The sequence below is a fragment of the Lithobates pipiens genome, unplaced genomic scaffold (assembly GCF_037356315.1).
Source record: "Lithobates pipiens isolate NorthernLeopardFrog02 unplaced genomic scaffold, aLitPip1_a1.2 Scaffold_25, whole genome shotgun sequence".
NCBI lineage: Eukaryota > Metazoa > Chordata > Amphibia > Anura > Ranidae > Lithobates > Lithobates pipiens.
Genome location: NW_027507787.1, coordinates 95,443,245 through 95,466,766, shown reverse-complemented (window position 1 = coordinate 95,466,766; position 23,522 = coordinate 95,443,245). Strand labels below are relative to the sequence as shown.

Genomic DNA, 23,522 nt, shown 5'->3' with positions numbered 1-23,522 from the left:
TGTCTGTCCTTTATGTCTTGCATATACTGCCTTATTGGCTGCATATCAGAAAGGACACAGCAGTGAAGATTGCTTGTCTTTTTCTGATTTTGTTTTTGCTGCTCAGCTGAGAGACACATTGAGGATGGTGGCCGCTCTGCTCAGTATTGGTATATTACTACACATCAGACATACACAAAGATTGAATGTTTGTGTCCTGTATGTCCTATATTTACTGCCTTATCGTTTGTATATCAGGCTAAGCAGTGTTTCTCATGGATCTACCTTTCTGCATCTTAGGGATACACAGCAGGGGTTTGTTGGCTGCAATCCTCCAGGGAGTCACAGCATTGGGGACCCCTTACTTGTTCGACCTGAAAATTGCTATTTGTTTTTTTTTTCCCTGCGACCTGTGTAATCTTGAGGTCTGTGGATCCAGGAATCAGGGACTGCTGGTGTCGCACAGACACAAATGGTACCCATTGGAAGCCATAGTATATGACTTCTCATGCGTCTTGCAGTCCCAAGTCGCAGGTTGGGTCGCACGGGTGTGGGAACCCTAAACTTATCTGTCCCTTCTGATTGAGGTTTTGCTACACAGCAGGAATACTCATCATGACGTTATTGTTTTATTTTGCAGCAGACCAGAAAGATTGCAGCTGTAAAGGCTGTCTGTCTTTTTCCTCAGTGTCTGCTTTTATGTTGTTGCACAGCAGAAATACTCAAGATTGAAGCTTGTTGGTGCTTTCTCTTTCAGAAAAACACAATGCTGCAGGTTGCTTGTGTCCTTTCTCAGTGTTGGTTCTATCTGAACTACACTACAGAAGTGCATGACAGAAAGGATTGTCTTGTGTTCCATATTTTTCCCTGTGGCATAGCAAAAATGCACAACACGGGAGTTGGTGTTCATATTAATCTTATAACTGTGGTGGTTTGTCAGAAATACACAACATAGAAGTTTGGGTCTTTCTGTCTTTATAGCCTTGTTTTGCTGTACATAGGTAAAGCACAACAGTAAAGGGGGTTCCTGTCCTTTCTGTATTTATATATCAGTTATGACCTAGCTAGCTGCACTAAAGAAATACGCAGCATTTAGGGTTTGCTTGAGTCTTAATGTTTTTACGTCTTGGCAGCACATCAGAAAACCAGACTATGAGGACTGTTTGTCTACGTTGAGGTTCAGATTTGGGTCTCTTCCCATATTTGATATATTGGTTTAGCTAGTCACACTCAGGCACACAACATTGTTGTCTATGCTTGTGTCCTTTCTGTCTAAATCTATTGTGCCGTGCCCACAATCTATGATCATTTTATTTGTGATATTAATAATGCATGTATCACCTTTTTGTATTTCAGCCTTCTTTTCCATGGAGGGGCCAGGAGTTCGGGCTGCAGCTGTCACATGTCAGAAAACCTTGACCACTTGCATTCAGGGATGCCAGAACCATTTCCTAGGGTTGAAGCCCTGTAGGGTTATGGGACACTGGAGGAAGGGGATAATGAATCGCCCTGTTTAGTAAGAACTTGGAGAGTTCTGTTCAGAGGAGTATTCGGGCCTAAGGATGAAGTATAAAGATGTATACCCGATCGAATAGGTTTCGGCTCGGTGCATGGCCTTCATTTTGCCCTTTTAGCAAAACTAGACATAGCAATATGGGTAGTCTACTCCTGCTAGGGACTTTAATCTCCTGAAGAAGGCTCTCAGGCGTAAGTAAGGACATAGATTGGGCGTGCCTTAAACCCAGGGTTCAAGCTTCTGTTAATCTATTTCCCTTGAGTAGGCTTCCCTTTAGTCTTTTGCTGACATAAAGATAAAAAGGAAGCAGTTTTATTTCCCTCAACAGGATAGTGTTAAGACAGGCCCTCTTATTGATTAATGTAGTGTCCTTGTCTTACACAGGTCTCTTATTTATCTTTTTAGTGGTTCTAAGTAGCACCTACAGGCATAATAGGCCATGGTTGTTAGATGTGTGAGATAGGCAACATTGCTAACCTACAAGTTTAACATGTTTTCTGATTCCATTTTTAAGAGCCCATTTCACCTAGATACTGCATCTGAAGCGGAAAAGGCAGGAACATCTGTGGAGCAGACCTGCAGATCAGCCGCATGATCCATCTAAGATGCCTTCATCAAGCATATGAGCGTATGGAATGGAGGTAAAGCTCACTGCAGAGCCAAGGTTCGCCAAGAGGGTTTTGCAGTGGCCCCACCCTAAGGTAGGCCTGAGGTACTTGTTTATCCTCTCAGGTGTGCCGTCCTGGAAGATGACTTGAGAAAAGTACCAGTTACTTACCGGTAACTGTCTTTCTGGGAAATCTTCCAGGACGGCAGGCCTACTTCCCGCCTGTTGGAGGAGGGAAAATTCTAGAACACTAGAAGGTGAGTACCTAGAACAAAGGACCATTTTATTTGGCCTCTGTGTAAAGAATTCCCATACTTTTGAAAGTCGTGGTCTAGCTTTTCGTGCTAGACTGGAACTTTCTCCATTCCCAGGAGCAGCAGTCGCCATTACCCGCGAGATGAGACCGCGACGCGTCAACTCCTTTCATGCCCATCTACATATTTTCATAGTCGATTACGTCGATGTGTCGTGGCAGCTCTACTGCATACTGAAGATTTTTTACCTTCATAGGATGCGTGAAGGTAAAAAACCTTCAGCCTTTAGAACCACTTTAAACGTTCACTGCAGGTGAATCTTCTTGGAGCATATGTTTTTAAATTACAGTAATTGCTTTAACTGCAGTCAATGTTTAGGAATTTTCACATTCACTGCAATATAAATAAGCAAAAATATTGGTCATGCAGCTAAATATCATCGTAAGGGTCCCCTAAAGTGCTCCCAGATAAATATCAGTTTTAAGGTGTCTTTATGCAAAAACACTTTGGCTTTCACATGTTGGAGACAATTTCAGATAATAGCCTGTCATCACTGTGTTGCAAACAAGCAGTTTCCATAGTATAGGGTTCAACACAACTTCAGCCTCTGTTTTGTTACAGCAAAGTGCTAAATATTTTTTTTTTCATTTTTAGCAGCTGGTTCAGTTTTCCTGACTTTTTTTTTCTCTGTAGATGATGATTGGCGAGAGGTGCATGACCGGCTGGCAGAGATGGAGGAGAAACACACAGACTCTGACCTTTTGGGCAGAAGCTCCCCCCCCTTTACTGATCTACTGGGGGAGCAGCAGGAGGAACTGGAGCACAGCCTGAGCCAGCTGGTGAGAGAGATTGAAGAGCCAGCATTGCCAAGAGGGTCACGCACCCAGGTAGGTGTATAGTAAAGAGCCTAAATGTAAATTCCCCTATTCATTACATACTTGAAAAGAAATTGCAGTCTGCTCACATAATTTGTAATAAAAACATCTTTGCCATTCTGAAGCATATATATATATATATATATATATATATATATATATATATATATATATATATATATATATACTGTGATTCTGTACTTGCCAAATATGCTGCAGAAATCTCCCTCCACTAAGTCTGGCAGAAGCTGCTGCCTGTTCACTTCCTGGATTTACACACATACCTGTGCTCAGGCATGTTCGCAACTCCACGTGCCCACGCCTGCCAGGAAGCTGACGCTGCACAGCGCTAATCGCATAAACCAGCCCCATATTAAGTGATCTCGCAGGGAATCCGCCACAGAGACCACTTTTATTTGAAAGAGGACCATCTGCTGTTGAAGAGGATACCAGGGTTATGTCAGCTATCTGCTGCCATAACAACGGTATTCAACTTCAAACAGTCGACGCACAACAACTGCGGGCGGTCCGCAAGTAGTTAATGGCAGCCATTTTTTGCGATACGGCACTGCTTTGCTTTAAAGCGGAGGTCCACCCTAAAATGGACCTTCCGCTCATCGGAATCCCCCCCCCCCCCCCGGCGCCACAATTGGCACCTTTCAGGGGGGAGGGGGGGTGCAGTTACCTGGATAATCCAGGGAACTGCACCCACTTCCGGGATAGCTCTCTGCGGAAAGGGACGTAGATTACGCCCCTTTCCGCAAGTGCCCGCCCCCTTCCACAAGTGCCCCACTGCCTGCTGGGAAACAGACAGATCCCAGAGGCAGCGGGGACCGTCCTTATTGCGCAGCGCAACTCGCGCATGCGCAGTAGGGAACCGGGAAATGAAGCCAAAAGGCTCCATTTCCTGATTCCCATACCCAAGATGGCGGCGGCAGCACCCGAGTGTCGATCTAGAGATCGGCTTCGGGGGCCGACATCGCGGGCGCGCTGGACAGGTAAGTGTCACTATTTTAAAAGTCAGCAGCTGCAGTATTTGTAGCTGCTGGCTTTTAAAAAAAAAAAAAAAAACGCGGAGTCCCGGTGGACTCCCGCTTTAACTGACAATTGCAAGGACATGCAATGTTGTATCCAGACAAAATTTACCTTTTCTCACAAATAGAGCTTTCTTCTGGTGGTATTTGATCACCTCTGCGGTTTTTATTTTTTATGCTATAAACAAAAAAGCGACAATTTGACTTTTTGCTATAATAAAGAAAAAATGTAAAGCGAATTTCTTCATCAGTTTAGGCCAATATACTACATATTTTTGGTAAAAAAAATTCCAATAACCATATATTGATTGGTTTGCACAAAAGTTATAGCATCTACAAAATAGGGGATAGATTTATGGCTTTTTTTTTATTTTATTTTTTTATTGCGGCCGACAGATCAGACACTCTAAAAATAACTGCAGATATGTGGGGATGCTGCACATGCCTGCAGCTGCCTCCCAAACATTTAGCCGTGGCTTAATTCCAAATCAACCTGAGAAGCAAATGTTCAGCGCTTCTGTCCCCATTTCTTTTCTTGCATCGGGGGGACAGCAATAGTAATATGTGGGTTATATCGGACCGACAGGTGCTGGACACTGGCACACCCCTTAAGGGCGTGTACTTTCCCCATATAACCCCTCCCACTACTGATAGGCCACAGTTTTTTCACCAGTGTCTAAGGTGTCTGGCACGAGTAAAGATGTGCTGTGCTGAGCTCCACAGGCAGTAATCCTTTGAGAGCCAGCCATGCTGACCGGATCCATTTTGATGTCTTGTAATGGGCTAAATGAATGGTACCCGGGACTCGTAATCCTAAGAAACAAGGTTTTGCTTGCGAATGCTTCTCTTTCAGAGTTGGGCCCTGGGATCCAGTGCTTTTTGGTAGTAAGGCCATAAAGTTTTACTGGCAGGGTCCTGTCGCAAGTCCAGGATTGTGGGTTAACCTGAGCGTTCCCCGGTTCCTGAAGGCTCCGAGACCTTAAAAGGAAACCTATCCTGAAGATTGTGTTTTTTTTTTTTTATCTCTGATAAAACCCTGCTGCGAGGATAAGGTAAGGGAGATTTTCTCAGGAATTTCTCCTTCTATATATTGTGTTGTCATGTTTGTGTCACCACTGGGGGCTGTATTGAGCACTTACGATTCTGACGCTGGAAACGGCAGAAACCTTCACTCTCTCTCAGCTTCAGCCAGCTCAGACCCTCTGGTAAGAAAAGGGTGGTCTGATCTCCTCCTGTGCCCCCAGATTTGCATTTTTTCACATTTTCATGCCAGACCAGCTGCCTTGTTCTTTTGAAAAAAATAAAAAAAAATTTTTGATAGCAGACCGCAGCCGCTCGAAAGAGCGGAAGAATTGCGCCCCCCGCCATGCTGCAGGATGCCGCTCGCGTGGGAAAAATCAGCTTCTTTTGTAAAAGGGGGGGGGGGGGGGGCGCATGCACTTATTCCATGTGGGGGGCATGGCTAACAACGTCAGACACTGGCCACACATCCAGGTAGTGTTTAAAGCACTGTGACGGAAGCTGCTGCCTGGTGGTGGAGGGACAGAGCAGAGAGGTTGGCTGGTCAGGTTTGGTGACACATTTGCCCTTGACAACATTGTACTTTAAAAGCTAGGATTAATAGTTATTGTACTATACTATAGCCTAGCAAGTTTACATTATTTTTCTGGTAGTGCCTCTGCTTTGTGCTGTAAGCTATGAGTGGCTCTTGGGGGCAGAAAGCCCAAAAAACAGAATGCTAAATCCTTCTCATGAAGGAGCACCCCCACTCGTTTGGGTGAGTGGAAAGGTCCTGCGATTCTCAAAGTCTGGCAGGAACAATGTCAAGAGCAGAGGGATTTCTGCAATTTTTTTTCTCTAGGTTACGACTAGAGTTCCAAGAGCCTTGATGGCTCAGCCGGCTTTTGTTCTGAGGATCCGGGATTTGGGTGCTGCCTGTGGGATCCTTGGGCTGCTGATGCAACAGTCTTTATGCAAGAGTTTGTCTCCTCTGAGAATGTTCCTAAGGATCCAGAAAAAGGGAAAAAAAGTATCTTTCTGGCCTCTGGATCAGCAGTTATTCCAGTCGGTGATATCAGAAATTCTCTTAGTTGAACAGGGTATTTTTGGCTCAAACCTTTTAAGGTTCCAGAACTAAACAGAGGTAAGACCCATTCTAAATCTCAAAGATCTGAGTCAGCACTTAAACATCCGATACTTTCAGAATTAGATTGGCTGTGCCCATCCTGCAAGGAGGGGAGTTGCATATCTCCAAGTGCCAAAGTTTCCCACTTACCAGAAATTTTTGCGGTTCGACATTTTAAAATTATTTTTTCAGTTTTGGCCCTGCCATTCGGCTTAGCCACAGCACCATGAGTGTTCTGAAAGATTCTGGCACCTCCTTTAGCCAGGTTAAGGGCTCAAGGCATAGTGGTTCTAGCCTATTAGAAGATCTACTTTTAATAAATCATTCGGTCTCAGGTCTAAGATGAGAGTCTGATCTCAGTCGTAAATATCTGAAACCTGTAGGTTGGATTCTCAACCTAGGAAGATTCTCCTTAAAACCATCAAGGAGATTACAGTACTTGGGGTCGGGCTGGTTATAGGGAAAAGGGGAAAATCTTTATCCTGGAAGTTAACAGATGCCAGCCTTCTAGGCTGGGGAGCAGCCCTGGAAGAAGATTCTGTCCAGGGGAGATGGTCCACGTTAGAGGACCTTGCCTATCAACATTTTGGGAAGTTTCAGGCAGTACATCTGGCCCTAGAATCTTGGCGGTCAGACTACAGGACTGTCCTGACAGGATTCAGTCTGACAAGGCCACGGTGGTTTTTTGTATCGATCACCAGGGGAGGCACGAGAAGTCGTGCAGCCCAAAAAGAGGTGAATAATGTTCTAGCTTTGGCAGAACACAACATTCCTTGCCTATCGGCAATTCTAATTTTTCAGGCGTACTATTTGGGACGCCAACAATTATTTCCCGGAGAATGATCTATTCACCCCGACCATCTTCCTAGCAATATGTCAGATGGGGTACTCCGGACATGGACCTGTTCGCGTCCAGATTCATTAACCAGGTCGACAACTTTGTCGAACAAGGGGTCTGGTAGCAGGCGGAACAGACACATTAGTCTTCTCAGGGGATCAGTTTTCACTGATCTATGCATTTCCTCCGGTTTTGCTACTTCCGCACCTTCCGGGGGATTAAGCAGGAACAAAAGGAGGTGATTCTGGCGGCCCCAGCCGGGTCCCAGAAGATCTTAATTTACAGAGATCATAAAGATGGCAGTAGGAGTTCTTTTGATCAATATTTTGATCACTAACCATACCTGCTATCACCTATAACCTGCTTAGGAGGAGGTAGTCCTAGCCAAAGAGGCAAAAACTCCATTGTGGAAAAAAATAATAGCTGAGCAGATTTTTCATTATATATAATATATATCTCTATCTCTAATCTCTAATCTCCCTCCCTTATAATTAAAGTAATTGAATCATAAAGTACCCTAGACTATTATCGCAAGAGGGAAACAAATCAAACACAGAGATTTCTTTAACCACTTAACAACCGCCCTATAGCCGAATGACGGCTACAGGGCGGTTGTTTAACTCTGGGAGGCCGTCATATGACGTCCTCCCAGAATTCCGCTCTCGCGCGCACTCGAGCATCCGTGACCGCCGCGGCAGTTTACCACGTGATCGCTCCGTCAAATGACGGAGTGATCACTTGTAAACAAACCGGCGTCATGTTATGACGCCGGTTCCTCCCTCCCCCTCTCTGTACCGATCGGATTGGTGTCAGCAGCGCTGTGGGCTGCATCTGCAGTGCCCACATCGCTGCTCACCGAAAATTAACCCCATCATACCCTGCCATTACCCTGCAACAACACTCTGCAATACCCTGCAACAACACTCTGCAATACCCTGCAACAACACTCTGCAATACCCTGCAACAACACTCTGCAATACCCTGCAACAACACTCTGCAATACCCTGCAACAACACTCTGCAATACCCTGCAACAACACTCTGCAATACCCTGCAACAACACTCTGCAATACCCTGCAACAACACTCTGCAATACCCTGCAACAACACTCTGCAATACCCTGCAACAACACTCTGCAATACCCTGCAACAACACTCTGCAATGCCCTGCAACAACACTCTGCAATGCCCTGCAACAACACTCTGCAATGCCCTGCAACAACACTCTGCAATGCCCTGCAACAACACTCTGCAATGCTCTGCAACACCCGCCAATACCCTGCCTTAATCTGGGGAAGAGAAAGCACTACATTCCCTTGATGTAGTAAGAGCGACCAGAGTCTATATAAAGGTGACGGCTCAGGTTTGCAAAATGCAGGTTTTGTTTGTACTGCCAGAGGGTCCAAGATGTGGACAGGCAGCGTCAAGATCCACTATTTTCCAAATGGATTGTCAAGTGATTGATCAAGCTTCAGCTTAAAGAAGAAAATGATTTCTTCTCATATTTAGAGCACACTCATACAGGGCGATTAGTGCCTCTTGGGTGGTGAATTATCAGGCCTCTCTGGCTCAGATCTGTAAGGCCGTGACTTGGTCTTCGGTTCATACGTTTATCAGATTTTATCAAATTGATATTAAAGGTCATGAAGATATTGCCTTGGGCACAGCATATACTACAGGCTGCAGTATGAGTCCTCTGGTCTCCTGTTTTTTGTTCTGTTCTATCCCCCCCCCCCCCCCCCCCTTCAGTTGCCATTGCTATGGGACCTCCCACATAGTAATTACTATGGCTCTGTGTCCCCTGATGTAAGAAAAGAAAATAGGATTTTTAAAACGGCTTACCTGTAAAATCCTTTTCTTTGATGTACATCAGGGGACACAGATGCCTCCCTTCTTATACACTTATATTGGTTGGCTACAAAACTGAGGACTCCCAGTGGTGGGAGGGGTTATATGGGTGAAGTACACACCTTAAGGGGCGTGCAAGTGTCCAGCACCCGTCGATCCAATATAACCGACATAGTAATGGCTGTGTCCCCTGATGTACATCAAAGAAAAGGATTTTACAGGTAGGCTATTTTAAAAATCCTATTTTTCTCTTGGCCAGTCAGGCTGCCCATCATAGTGATAGAAAATTTGGTAATGGAGGGAGAGCTTGGCAGCAAGATCCTTACAAACATAGAAGGTAAATACAGATAGTCACTTCAGGGAGTATCAATAGTTCTATACGTAATAATTATGAAAATATGGTGCAACAAGAAAAATGATGAAAGTTAACTTAAACATCACCTAAACTAAAGTTTTTGATGTTGCTGTTTTCAATTTGTTGGCTTTAAAACAATTGTGAAAAAGTAAAATGATGATTTCTACATTGTATTTTAATTGCATACTCCTAAGGCTTCATGTACACTGGATGTTTAACCACTTGCTTACTGGGCAATTAAACCTCCCTCTTGCCCAGACCAATTTTTAGCTTTCAGCGCTGATGCACTTTGAATGACAATTGCGCGGGCATACAACACTGTACCCAAATGAAATTTTTATCATTTTTTTTCCCACAAATAGAGATTTCTTTTGGTGGTATTTAATTACAGCTGGGAGTTTTATTTTTTGCAAAAAAAAAAAAATCATGTTTAATAGTTTGTTATAAAATTTTGCAAACAGGTCATTTTTCTCCTTCATTAAAGTGCGCTGATGAGGCGGCACTGATAGGCTGCACTGATAGGCTGCACTGGTGGGCACTGATAGGTGGCACTGGTGGGCACAGATAAGATGGCACGGATGGGTGGCACTAAGGGGCACTGATAGGTACCACTGATAGGTGGCTCCGATAGGGGGCACTGATGGGCACTGGTAGATGACACTGATGGGCAAGGATATGTGGCACTGGGGTTCAGCACCGTTGTTGAGGCAGATTGTGGGCACTGATGGGTGGCACTGTGGGCACTGCTGGGGGGCACTTATTTATTCCTGAGGTGGCACTGGCAAGGGGCAGGTGGGCACTGGTAAGTTGGCCGGGATCGACCCCTTGCTCGGATCCGTGATCAGGCGAGTCTCATAGACTCGCCGATCACCGAACGCACCGCGCGCCCCTCGGGGCGTGCAGGCCGCTCGTGCACGGGACGACGTCAATAGACGTCGTCCCGGCAAAGGAGGTCCGCGCTGTAGCTGTCATTTGGCTATAGCGTGGATCTCTAGTGGTTAACCTCTCCTGAACGATTTCCGCAAGAAACCGGCATCTAAAAACTTTCAATTAGCCACGTTTGCATGGCGCGTTTGCAAAGGAGCGTTTTTTTTTTTTTTTTTATTAAAAAAGTCTGTAAATATAACGCTGCTAAATGTGTTTTACTGCCTTTATCAGCATTTACAGGCATTTTTGCGTTTCCAATGCCTCTGAACATCCGTCCTGAACCCATTTTTTTGCATTCCAAAAAATGCCTTTAAACTCAACTGCCTATAAATGACCCCGTGTACATATACCGATATGATAACATATAGGAGAGCTCAGGGGCAGCTGAAAATAACGCCCAACTGCTTCTAAACGTCTGCTTACCAGCAGGTGTTACTTTTTTTTTTTTTTTGGACATTATGTCCACTAAATTTATAGGTACCTAGTGTGACTCGGGGGGGATTCGGATTGCTTGAGCTGCTACAGAGAAGAAAAAAAAATATTACCTGCTAGTGCTAGCAGAGATCAGGCCTGATCTTGCTAAAGCTGCTGTTGTGTGCATTGTATCAGCAGTGATAGTGAACTACTGAAGTAAACCTTACTATTGGGGACACTAGTATAGTTCAGCTTAAAGATATTGATCTGTTCACACTATACTAGTAATAGAGCTTTTATAGTGTGTCTGTAATAGTGTTAATCAAAGGGTTAAAATGTGGCGGGCAATCTAATGCTATCTGGGATTAACACGAAATCTGAAGTCATCGGTGACACTAATACAGTGATCAGTAAAAAAAAAAAAAAAAATCCGTACACTGTACTAAATGACACTGATGACAGGGGAGTGAAAGGGTTAACTGGGGTAATCGTGGAGGTTAAAATGTGCCTAACTGTGATTTTGCTGTGTGTGGTGTGTAATTTACTTTAGTGACTGCTCTCTTATTGAAAAGGGCTCTAGGGGAGACGATTGCATCTCTTCCTGTGACTGTTTTGTAAACTCAGGCACATGTTGATCTCTGATTCGGTACAGATGATCGGCGGGTGCGTGGCCCTGACTCGTGGAGTGCATGTGTGTGTATATGTGATCCTGTGCAGAGCAGCCACCCTGTAGCAGTAAAGCTACATTGGGTGGTCGTTAACTGGTTAACTTCTGAACGAACTAAACATGTCCAAAGACTTCAAGACCATTAAGGCCTCATGCACAATGGGCGTTAAAATAACATTCTTAAAACGCCAGTAGCTTTGCTTTTTGCAGTAGCGTTTTATTTTATAGTTTTTCCACGTTAGAGTTTTGAGCTTTTTTTTTTTTTTTTTCCAATGGATCAAAAACGTCAAACGCTGGTGAGCCACGTTTTTGAGCATTTATTGGCGTTAGTGTTTTTACAGCTGAAAACAACTGAATAACTCCTCTCGGAGCCCACTAGTTTTGGGGTTGTTTTTAAAACCAAAGAAACGCCCCAGGCAATGCTGATAACAGCCTATGTGTGCATGGACACATGATGGGGTGTTTATTGATTGTGTAAAAAAACATCAGCCAAACTGCTGCTGTAAAAACGTCCACAAATGTCCAGTGTGTATGAGGCCTAATAACTACTGTGTGTGCTTTTTAACCACTTACAGACCGGACCATTTTGCTGGTCAAAGACCAGACCACTTTTTGCGATTCAGCACTGCGTCCCTTTAACTGACAATCGTGCGACGTGGCTCCCAAACAAAATTGACGCCCTTTTTTTCCCACAAATGGAGCTTTCTTTTGGTGGTATTTGATCACCTCTGCGGTTTTTATTTTTTGCGCTATAAACAAAAATAGAGCGACAATTTTGAAAAAAACACATTTTTTACTTTTTGTTATAATAAATATCCCCCAAAAATATATATAAAAAATGTTTCCCTCAGTTTAGGCCAATACGTATTCTTCTACATATTTTTGGTAAAAAAAATCGCAATAGGCGATTGCTTTGCGCAAAAGTTATAGCGTTTACAAAATAGGGATAGTTTTATGGCATTTTTATTAATAATTTTTTATTTATTTTTTACTAGTAATGGCGGCGATCAGCGATTTATTTTTTTTTTTTTTTTTTTTATTGTGACTGCGACATTGTGGGGGACCCATCGGACATTTTTGACACATTTTTGGGACCATTGTCATTTATACAGTAATCACTGTGAAAGGGTTAACCAGTGGGTGGCAGTGTAGGGGGTTAAGTGTTCCTAGGGGTGTGTTACTAACTGTGGGGGGGTTGGACTTTCATTTAGTGAACACTGATCTCTGCTCCAATCACATGGAGCAGAGATCAGCGTCACTAGTTGCTAGGCAGAATGGAGAAATGCGGTTTACAACGGCATTTCTTCATTCGGCCGCTCCGTGAGACGATCGTCGGTATGCCCGCGGCGATCGAGTCCGCGGGTCCCGCGACCGGACTCACGGGGGTCCCAACCAGCGCGGGAGCGCGCCGCCGCCGGTGCGCTCCCGATGGCAGGGCGGCATTGAAGATTGGACGTACCTGTACGCCAATATGCTTGCCCGTGCCATTCTGTCTACGTACATCGTCCGATGGCAGGGCGGCAAATTTAAAGGGACGTACATGTATGCCCATTTGCCTGCCCGTGCCATTCTGCCGACATACATCGGCGTGCGCTGGTCGGCAAGTGGTTAAATGGGAAAAGGAAGTTGTCAAAAAACACCCTTTCCATTAATAAAATGCCAAGACTATAGAAACTCCCCCAACATGACCCCTTTTTTGAAAAGTGTACACCCCAAGGTGATCAGATTTTTGCAACACTATTTTTGTAAAGTAAGAACCATGCTGGTGTTGAACTTGGTAAAATATGGAGCTTGATAATGGTGTACTAGATGCAGCTCAATATTAATGTGTGAGCCAAACATACAATCACATATACACAATCCTACCCACAGTTGATCCAGAGGAAGGCGAAAAACCCCAGCAAAGTAAGATCTGCATTTGTTCCAGCAGGGGATAAAATTCCTTCCTGATCCCCCAGGAGGGAATCAGATTTTCCTTGGATCAACATGTCGTTCCCTGTGTATGTCGGCTGGCTTCTGTTGGACGTGCATGCTGGAAAACCAGCAGCCAACTGACTCCAGATCAGCGCTCTCAGCCATTGGCAGAGAGTGCTGATCAGAGTGTTCTGTAGTGTGTGTGGCTGGCGCCCTGTCAGAACACAACAGCTCAGTGGGGGAGATCGCTGGACTTACCTTGCATGATTAGTACAGCGGCTCCCGACCAGAGCTGTGTACCAGGCTTTAAAGTACAGATTAAAGTTGTAGGATGGAGAGGAGTGTTGATGTGAAGGATAAGGGACAAAAAGGAGATACAGGGCATGAAGTGTATGGGTGAGCAGTGGAGTTGAAAAGATTATTAAAAAAAAAAAAATCGCGTTCAAACCCCTCAGTGAATCTGCAGCTCTCTGTGCTCCACTTTATCAATTGTTTGCTTTGTGATTGGTTATCAAAATGTGCAGATCCACTCTGAACAGCTTTATGCATGTTCACTTCTTACTGTTTAAACATTTCACTACCACTGTACATTTTCAAAGTAGAACTCCAGCCCAAAATGTTATTCTTTACTTTTGTATTACGTGAAGAAGGAGTAGAACTCCAATCGGGTTTTAGTGCTGCCCATGGCTTGTAGAAGAATATCCCCCCCCCCCCCCCCCATTTCTTATCCAGGTGTGGTCGGTAGACCTGCAGCAGAGGGTGATCTTGAAACAGGATACCTGTCAAACATGGTATTTGCTAATGAACCTTTTGCCTCTCTGGAACTCAACGGGTACATAGAAAAAAAAAAATCTAAGATTTTAACATCCCTTTACCACTGTAAGCAACAAATGTCTGTAATGCCATTTTAATTCTGCAGTTTTGTGTTACTTTGACTCTTATCTTTTTTTTTTTTTTTCTTTTTTTTTTTGCTTAGTTTTCTTCTGGGATAAACTCCAGTATATGGGATCCTGATTTGAGGCCGATCAGAGGTCCTTCGCTCACAGAGGTAAGTAGAATAAAAATATGGATCCATAAATCTCAAAATTGTCTGGACAAAATTACAAATTATTTGACAGGTAAAAGACCTTTTTTCAGTTGTGTATTTAGCTTTTTAGCATAAGTTTGGGCTTTAAAGAGAACCAATCTCCCTCCCCGTTTTTTTTTATTCTCACTAACTGATTTTTCATGTCATATTAACGGTGCTGCCTTTTTGTCTTGGTTCAGTGCTGATTAAAGACGCAAACAATATATCATATAAAAAGGGTACTATCAGGTTTACATGAAATCTCAAAGGCTGTTTTAATTGATAAATTTACCCAACTTGAACATCAGTTTTTACCCAACAACTTTACCCAACAGTTTTTTTTTTTTTTTTTTTTTTTTTCTAGGCTTCAGACAGGAGAGAGGACAGCCTCAATGAGGGGATACAATCACACACTGAGTCTATACTTTTTTGCTTTGGGGTAGAAAGAATACTTGCTTAACAGGACATGCTGAATAAAAACACTGCATTCATAAGTGTTTACAAGGGTTTGGTTCTTTTTAACTATACGCTGTGTTTGAATTACTAAAATGGGATAGTATAAAATCTGGTGCAGCTGTGCATAGTAGCCAATCAACTTCTAACTTTAGCTTGTTAAATTAAGCTTGGACAAAAAGCTGGAAGCTGATTGGTTTCTGTGCAGAACTGCACCAGATTTTGTGCGCTTCTGCTTTAGTAAATCAACCCCTGTGTGTGTGGATATTATGATCACAATGTTTTTGTTTTCCTTAAAGGATATGGGTCCACTGTCAATACTGCATGAGTATGGCCTAGGTCCCATGCCTCCACCTGGCCGCGATGACATAGAGCAAGACGCATCAGAAAGAGCTCTGCCTCGTCGTTCCACTTCTCCAGTTATTGGAAGCCCCCCTGTGCGAGCTGTTCCCATTGGCACTCCACCAAAACATGTTGGCCCTATGTTCACTCAGCAGCAGGTAATAACATTGCTTAAAGCTCATCTTTGCTTTGATATGCACAATTCAGTGATAATGATAAAATATGCACTGAAATGTACACAGATTACGTTTTTCTGCTGGAGGTTTTTGGTTTTCACCCAAGGTGTTTTTTCTGATAATGTGGTGCTCAAGAACACAGGTCTTTGATGCACTTGAGTATTTCCAAACCTCCCCATTTCAGGCTCTATACTGGTTCACATAGAGAAGCCCACTCCTTTTGCTTGTAGACGCACACCTAGGCACTCTGTGAAAGCCCTTTCTTTGGCCCAACCAGAGTGGTGGCTTTACGGGGGGGGGGGGGGGGGGGGGATGTGACAGGTGTAATGCTCATCGGGTTTCCTTGTTGATACTTCCAGCAACTGTAAGCTATATTACCTAATGAGGACTGTGAATTCCGAAAAAGTAACATCTGGTTACACAACCTATTAGCACTCCCAGATGTGTGGAGTGATGGAGTTTGTATTTGCTTCGATGCTGTCAGTAGGCTATTTTGTATATTTTACTTGTGTATGAATTAGGAGAGACAATAAGAATTCAGCTGCACACCACCACTGGTCCTACAATATTTATTGAAGACTGTACAAGTGGCTGCCACCAGGACACAGACAATAAATACAGGTATGATGTGTTTCACAAAGACATTGTGCTTCCCCAAAAACTTGGTTTGTTTGACCGACAGTGGTGTGCAGAAAATTTCTTATTGTCTCTACTACCACGTTGGCAAGCTGGGGCTGGCACCCAGACCACCAAGTCCTTTTGAGTGTTAGTCACCTGGAGCAACGCACCATTTTCTTTTCCCTCAGCCTGAATTAGGAGGCTGTCTTCAAAGAATTACTATGGGAAAGGGCACTTCTTTGAATAATTATACTCACTGAGCATTAATCCCAAACTCGAAACAGTTTGCCACAATTTGTCTAGGGAGAAAGGGACCATCTCAATGGTGTATAGATAACTTAATGAAATGCACTTACCAGAGAAATCAACTGCTATGACCCATTGAGAATTAGACATAGCCCAAGAATTTTCCTCAGAGGAATGGTCAGACATGATACTAAACATGCATAAATGTTCTCGCTCTGTCTCTTAAGGAAACGGTAGTGAAACTGCACACGAGGTGGTACCTCGCCCCAGATAGAGTACATATATTCTACCCAGGAGTCCCAGACACTTGCTTTAGGGGCTGCCAGACCACAGTAACATTGCTCCATACATTCTGGAGCTGTCCCCAACTGAAGCATTTATGGAGTCAGGCCGCCTCCAAGGTAGCGCAGATGACTGGGTCACTGATCACACTGACAGCACCAATGTGCTTACTCTTCACCCCCTACCAAATATCCCTCCCCCAAACCAAAAGTTGGTAAATACCATTTTTTGTGCTATCTTATGGGCTATAGCCTTAAATTGGCGCTCACCTACAATACTCTGGGCTTAGGTACTCCAAAGAATGTAAACCATTAAACAAATCCACCATTAGATACTAGACACCATGTGTGTTTTCAATAATAAATGTTCCGGTTGGACTGCATATGGTAGAACACTGTGAACCAATGGCCTTATACATTTATCTTAACCTTTTTTTCTTGACATGTAAATATCCAACATGCACCCAAAAATGCCCATAGGATTGATCTTGGTTAAATAGATGCAAATATGACACATGTAACTGTCTACAGCTTTGTCTCTTAGCTCAGCATAAACCTGTTATTTTCTATAGTTCTCTTTTATTGTTTATATAGTTATCTTTCCTTTTTATTTTCCTATAATATTGGTAATAGAATGCACCACAATATGGCGCTAAAACCCAGTTAATGCACTAAAGCTTACCATTGGAAAACAATACCATTGTAAATATGACTAACATGTATTGCATATATATTTACCAATCAGGGTTGCATCCTGATATATACCATAACTTCCATGTTAAATTTATATGGTCTTTTCCTACACTCAAAAACACTTGTATTAAAAAGAATTACTACGGGTAAATAAATGTAACGACTTACTTTCTTGGATTTTTAAGGAGGACTAATGCAGTGTACTTCTACTTTTGTCTAATAAAAGAAAAGAAAAAAAACAGCTGCTCAGGTTTTACAGGTTTGAGGTGCATGGGGGAATCCCTCCCATGGAGGGGTTGTTTTCTCCACCCCCTCAGCAGCATATCCTTATGCAGCAGCAGATCAGCTCTAGTGTCTGCCTCACTGCTTTTAATTTTCAGTACAGTGCTAAGAATAGAACACAGCTGAGGCTGTGCACAACAGGGTAAGAGAAGGGCCTACTACATTTTAAACAAAATATATAATACTTTATAATGTTTTTATATAACCTACCTGCAAAAAGGGGTCCACACAGATGTAATGCCAGGCTGATTGGAGGATGCTTGTTTAGTATCTTGCTTGACCTGTCTAAATCAGATTAAATGGGATTCACCAAAGGGAAGACAGGTCTCCGATGCCACTAAAAGAATAAATAATCTTATGCTGCAACCAACTGATCGCCTTCTCTGCTCTTGTCTCTCGACGCAGAGGCGTTCAATAGAATTCATTGGGTGTATTTGTCCCGGGATTTAGCAAAATGTGGATTCCAAGGGCCCATTCTTCAACCATCTTGGCCCTTTACTCCTGTTCCTCTGCCCAAGTTTATACATCCAATCTACAGTCTAGAACAGGGGTGTCCAAACTTTTTTCAAAGTGGGCCGGATTTGATGAAGTGAACATGCCTGAGGGCCGACCATTTTGCCTGACATTCTTTGAACCATTGAAAATTCGGTCTAAGTGTGTCCATCCGAGCACTAATACACGGCCCAACAAGAATTCTCTTGCCTTTGTCGCGCTCGTTCCCAACACACAGACGAATGCTCTGCACTTTAGGGGGCACCGTTAATTCTTAATGGTACCCCACACATTGGAAAATGTAGGGTGCTTTTGGTACAGTGCAATAAAAAAAAATTAAAAAAAAAAAACACACACAGACACATGTGCGCACACACACATACAGACACATGTGCACACACACACACACACATACAGACACATGTGCACACACACACACACACACACAGACACACACACACACACAGACACACACACACAGACACACACACACACAGACACACACACACACACACACACAGACACACACACACACACACACACAGACACACACACACACACACACACAGACACACACACACACACACACACAGACACACACAGACACACACACACACACAGACACACACACACACAGACACACACACACACAGACACACACACACACAGACACACACACACACACAGACACACACACACACAGACACACACACAGACACACACACACACAGACACACACACACACAGACACACACACACACAGACACACACACACATACACACATACAGACACATGTGCACACACACATACACACATACAGACACATGTGCACACACACATACACACACATGTGCACACACACATACAGACACATGTGCACACACACATACAGACACATGTGCACACACACATACAGACACATGTGCACACACACATACAGACACATGTGCACACACACATACAGACACATGTGCACACACACATACAGACACATGTGCACACGCACACACATACAGACACATGTGCACACGCACACACATACAGACACATGTGCGCACACACACACACACACACACATACAGACACATGTGCACACACACACACACACACACACACACATACAGACACATGTGCACACGCACACACATACAGACACATGTGCACACGCACACACATACAGACACATGTGCACACACACACACACACACACACACACACACATACAGACACATGTACACACACACACACACACACACACACACACACATACAGACACATGTGCACACGCACACACATACAGACACATGTGCACACGCACACACATACAGACACATGTGCACACGCACACACATACAGACACATGTGCACACGCACACACATACAGACACATGTGCACACACACACACAGACACATGTGCGCACACACACACACACACACATACAGACACATGTGCACACACACACATACAGACACATGTGCACACACACACATACAGACACATGTGCTCACACACACACAGACACATGTGCACACACACACATACAGACACATGTGCTCACACACACACATACAGACACATGTGCTCACACACACACATACAGACACATGTGCTCACACACACACATACAGACACATGTGCTCACACACACACATACAGACACATGTGCTCACACACACATACAGACACATGTGCACACACACACACACACATACAGACACATGTGCACACACACACATACAGATGTGCACACACACAGACATGAATAAAGGCCTTTTTAACACGAATCTAGCTTGTAGTACAGTACCTTTTGCAGCTTCCTCATTCAGCCGGGTACTGCACTGTAGGGGGAAGCAGAGAGCACAGCACAATCCTCTGCACTTTACTTTCACTTTTGAAGCTCACGGAGCTTCTCACAGTGCCGGGGATCGGCTGATCTGACAGCCCTGATCCCGCAGCACAATAAATTGAGAAAGAGCAGGCGGGCCGTTCAAAACCGGACCGCGGGCTGCAAATGGCCCGCGGGCCGGACTTTGGACATGCCTGGTCTAGAACCTTTGTGATCACAAATGGCACTTATCAGTGATGCCCGTTGTCCCTCATTATTATTATTATTATTTATTTTTTATTTTTAAAGGGTACATTTTAGTCATGTTTCAAAAAAATATATATATCTAAATGCAACATCCATAACACACCTTGTATGAAGGATAACATTGATAAACATGCATCCTTAACCATATTACATATGAACAAAATATGTGCATCATATTATACATCTTCAGAATCTTATCAATAAAGCCAGTCTTAACAAAAACAAAGCAAAATTAACTAAACCTGAAGCCTTTTGACCATATACTCTACCACGCTTTAAATACTGTACTCAAGAAAACTCTATTACTGTATATACTTAGCCCCATTCTGTCCTATTTTATACTTGGGTTGCTCTGCCACTCCCGCCCATACTACACCTCTGTCTCCAGATACAGACTTTATCCTCCCAGCCCATATTTTCGCTAAACTTTTTAAGGCAACCCCTAGTGGTTTAGGTTAGTTTGTACGTTGGCGATGCTCTGTTAATGAGTTCCCCCAATCTTGAAGAGATGGAGAGACCGGGTACTTTCATCTGGGAGCCAATGCTTTTTTGGCATTAAAAAAAATAAAATAAAAAAAAAGAACCTTGGTAGGGCTTTCTGAGAGCTAGTTATGTCCTTCTCAAAATTCCCCAAGAGACATCTAGCTGGGGCAGTAGATAATTGGGAGGGCTAGTTTTTCCTCTAAGAATTTCATGATGGCTTCCCAGAATCTCTCCACAAGGGGGCATAGCCAAATCACATGGAAATAATCTCCTACTGCAGCATTGCACTGTGGACAATCCGGTGCATCTGCCCTACCCATTTTATGAAGACTTGCAAGGGTATAATTTATTCGGTCCAAATAATTAAATTGTGTCACTTTGTCTCTGGCTGAGATCACCGAAGGCAACAGCGATTCAATGATCTCAAACTGCGACTTCTCTGTAAGGGATGGTATATCGGATTTCCACTGTGAAGCTACCCTATCCTTCCTAGGGGAGGAGGCGGCGGTCAGCAGGGTGAAATGGTATCTGGAAATTTTAGCTTTTGGGTGATCATCTTCGAATATAATTTTTTTTCCGATTCTAGATGGGCAAAGCATGACCTCCTTTGTGTCACAGCATGACGCAGTTGCAGATAGCGGGGGGAAAAAAGGTATAGGAAATCCTATACTAAGGGCCTGGTCTGTAAATAGCTGGTTTAACATGTGATGCCATATTGCGCCCAACACTCTCCTTCTGGTATCTTATATATTTCAGTGAGCTGAGGGTTATGCCACAAGGGAGCATTTGGAGAGGCGTTCAGGCAAGTGCCTCCTGTTCTATCATTACACATATGAAAGATCCTGTAGGAAAGTTTAAGAATATTTGACCGTTTGGGATTTGGTCCATTCCTATATACTACATTGTTAAGGGCCTCATACGAGTGAACTTGGGCTGCCTGGGTGGACATCGAAGCAACATCCAGTTTTGGTAATAACCACCAATGTACGTGCCTTAATTGGGACACCAGGCCGTATCACTGTAAATTTTGGCAAAGCCAAGCCTCCGGCTTGTATAGGTAGAAATTATGTGTCCAAGGAGATCCTAGGTGGCTTAGATCCCCAAAGAAACAAAGAGTAACATATTTATTTCAGAAAATTGTTTCTTAGGGATATAAATTGAGGCATGCCAAAACAAATAAAGAAATCTGGGGCAGTAAATCATTTTGAATACATTAATTTGGCCTAATTCGAGAGGCAGCTTAGACCAGGTTTGTAGACTATCCCTCAGTCGAGTCACCAGGGGAGAGAGATTATTAGATATATATGTGCTCAATGGTAGCTGAATCTCAACTCCTAAGTACCTAAATCGAGACACTATTTGCCGTGGAATATCCAGGGGTAACCTAGGATTATATTCAGGGCTGAAGTGAGACTCTGGACTTATTCCAATTAACTTTAAATCCAGAATAAGCACCAAAACTTGAGATTCTATTTAAGGCAGTACTCCAAGACCCCTCTGCCTCTGCCAAGTATAGCACCATATCGTCGGCATAGAGGGATGTTTTTCTTCCAAAGTATTTATCCAACAACCTTTTATGTCTCTATCCACCCTCAGCAGGGCTGCCAATGGCTCTATAGTGAGGGAAAACAGCAGAGGAGACAATGCGCACCCATGCCGAGTCCCCCTAGCTATTTCAAAGGTGTCAGTCATAATGTTAACCCTAAAACGAGCCAGTGGCCTAGCAAGCAGTAGTTTCACCTAAGCAATACATTTAGGACCGAATCCCAGCCGCCCAGGGACTGCCAACAAGTAGGGTCACTCAATAGTCGAAGGCCTTACGAGTGTCCAGTTGTTATACCTACTTACACATATGATGCCACCTCTCCTCCCCAATTTGGGTATACTAGCTTCAGTATGGCAATTTTATTTTTCTTATGAAATGTCTCCTTTTAAAGTAAATTTCATGGGGGCTGTATAGAGCACGTACCTTGTCATGCTTCCATAAAGATCACACTGTCACAGAAGCAGCAGGCTTCCCTCCGGCGAGCAGGTCAGACCTCCGTTAAGATTGGGGGGGGGGGGGATTTTCTTCCATGAAACACCCCTCACCTGGACAAAGCTCTCCCCCTCTTCCTGGATAGGGGGAGGCCAAAAATGATTGCCAATGCCGCTCCCTTTTTTTTTTATAGGTTATAGGTCCCCCACACAAACGCACACTGCGATCCCGTCTGATCGGAGGCCCGCACTCGCATGGGAAATTTATCTTTTGAAGAGAGAGGGGGACCCACAATGTGATGGGCGATGGCTTAGCGTCCTTCAACATCCAGCGTGGGAGTATGTTTAAAAGCTCCATTTCTGCTCACTGCAGATGTCAGAGAGACACAAGCAAAAAGGGGCATGTAAGAGTTTAGTGACACAGGCATTCCCTCGGCACATTTACTAATAGCATCAGGCTGAGCGTTAATAGCAGCGTTGGACTATTGCTCAAGCAGTGGTCAGAGTGAGCATTGGGGCCATGAAATGTTTGCAAATGGTTTTAACACTGCAGCCCCTGTCTATATTACTAAAATGGTCTTTTCCCTAAGCCATGATAGGATTGGAAAAAAGATTAGTGGCTTTAATCGCATCCCAGTGTGGGACAAAATGCAACAGGTTCGCTTCTGTTGCCCAGGACCCTCAAACTGAGGAACTGGGGATGGGAGATTAATTCCCTCAGGGGACCGTGGTAAAACTGACTCTGCTTCTGAGGGGTCAAATGCAGGGGGAACAGCTTAATAATCTTTAAGATTGATGGTGCAATTTCTTACTGAATGGTCCACTCCACATTTATGTACCCTTAACTGAGTGTTTAGGTTCGCTAAAGCCTCCTTAACCACTTACAGATCGGACCATTTTGCTGGTCAAAGACCAGACCACTTTTTGCGATTCGGCACTGCGTCGCTTTAACTGACAATTGCGCGGT

At 43.8% G+C, this 23,522-nt stretch overlaps 1 protein-coding gene across 2 annotated transcripts in view; it reads left to right on the top strand.

Annotated features, from left to right (window-relative positions):
* Positions 1-23,522, top strand: part of PATL1 (PAT1 homolog 1, processing body mRNA decay factor) — a 130,650-nt gene that overhangs the window by 28,055 nt on the left and 79,073 nt on the right. For both annotated transcript variants that reach the window (XM_077454732.1, XM_077454730.1), the window contains exons 3-5: positions 3,050-3,243; positions 14,328-14,399; positions 15,170-15,370. In XM_077454732.1, the coding sequence (XP_077310858.1) occupies positions 3,050-3,243; positions 14,328-14,399; positions 15,170-15,370 (467 nt within the window). The remainder of the gene's footprint in view (positions 1-3,049; positions 3,244-14,327; positions 14,400-15,169; positions 15,371-23,522) is intronic.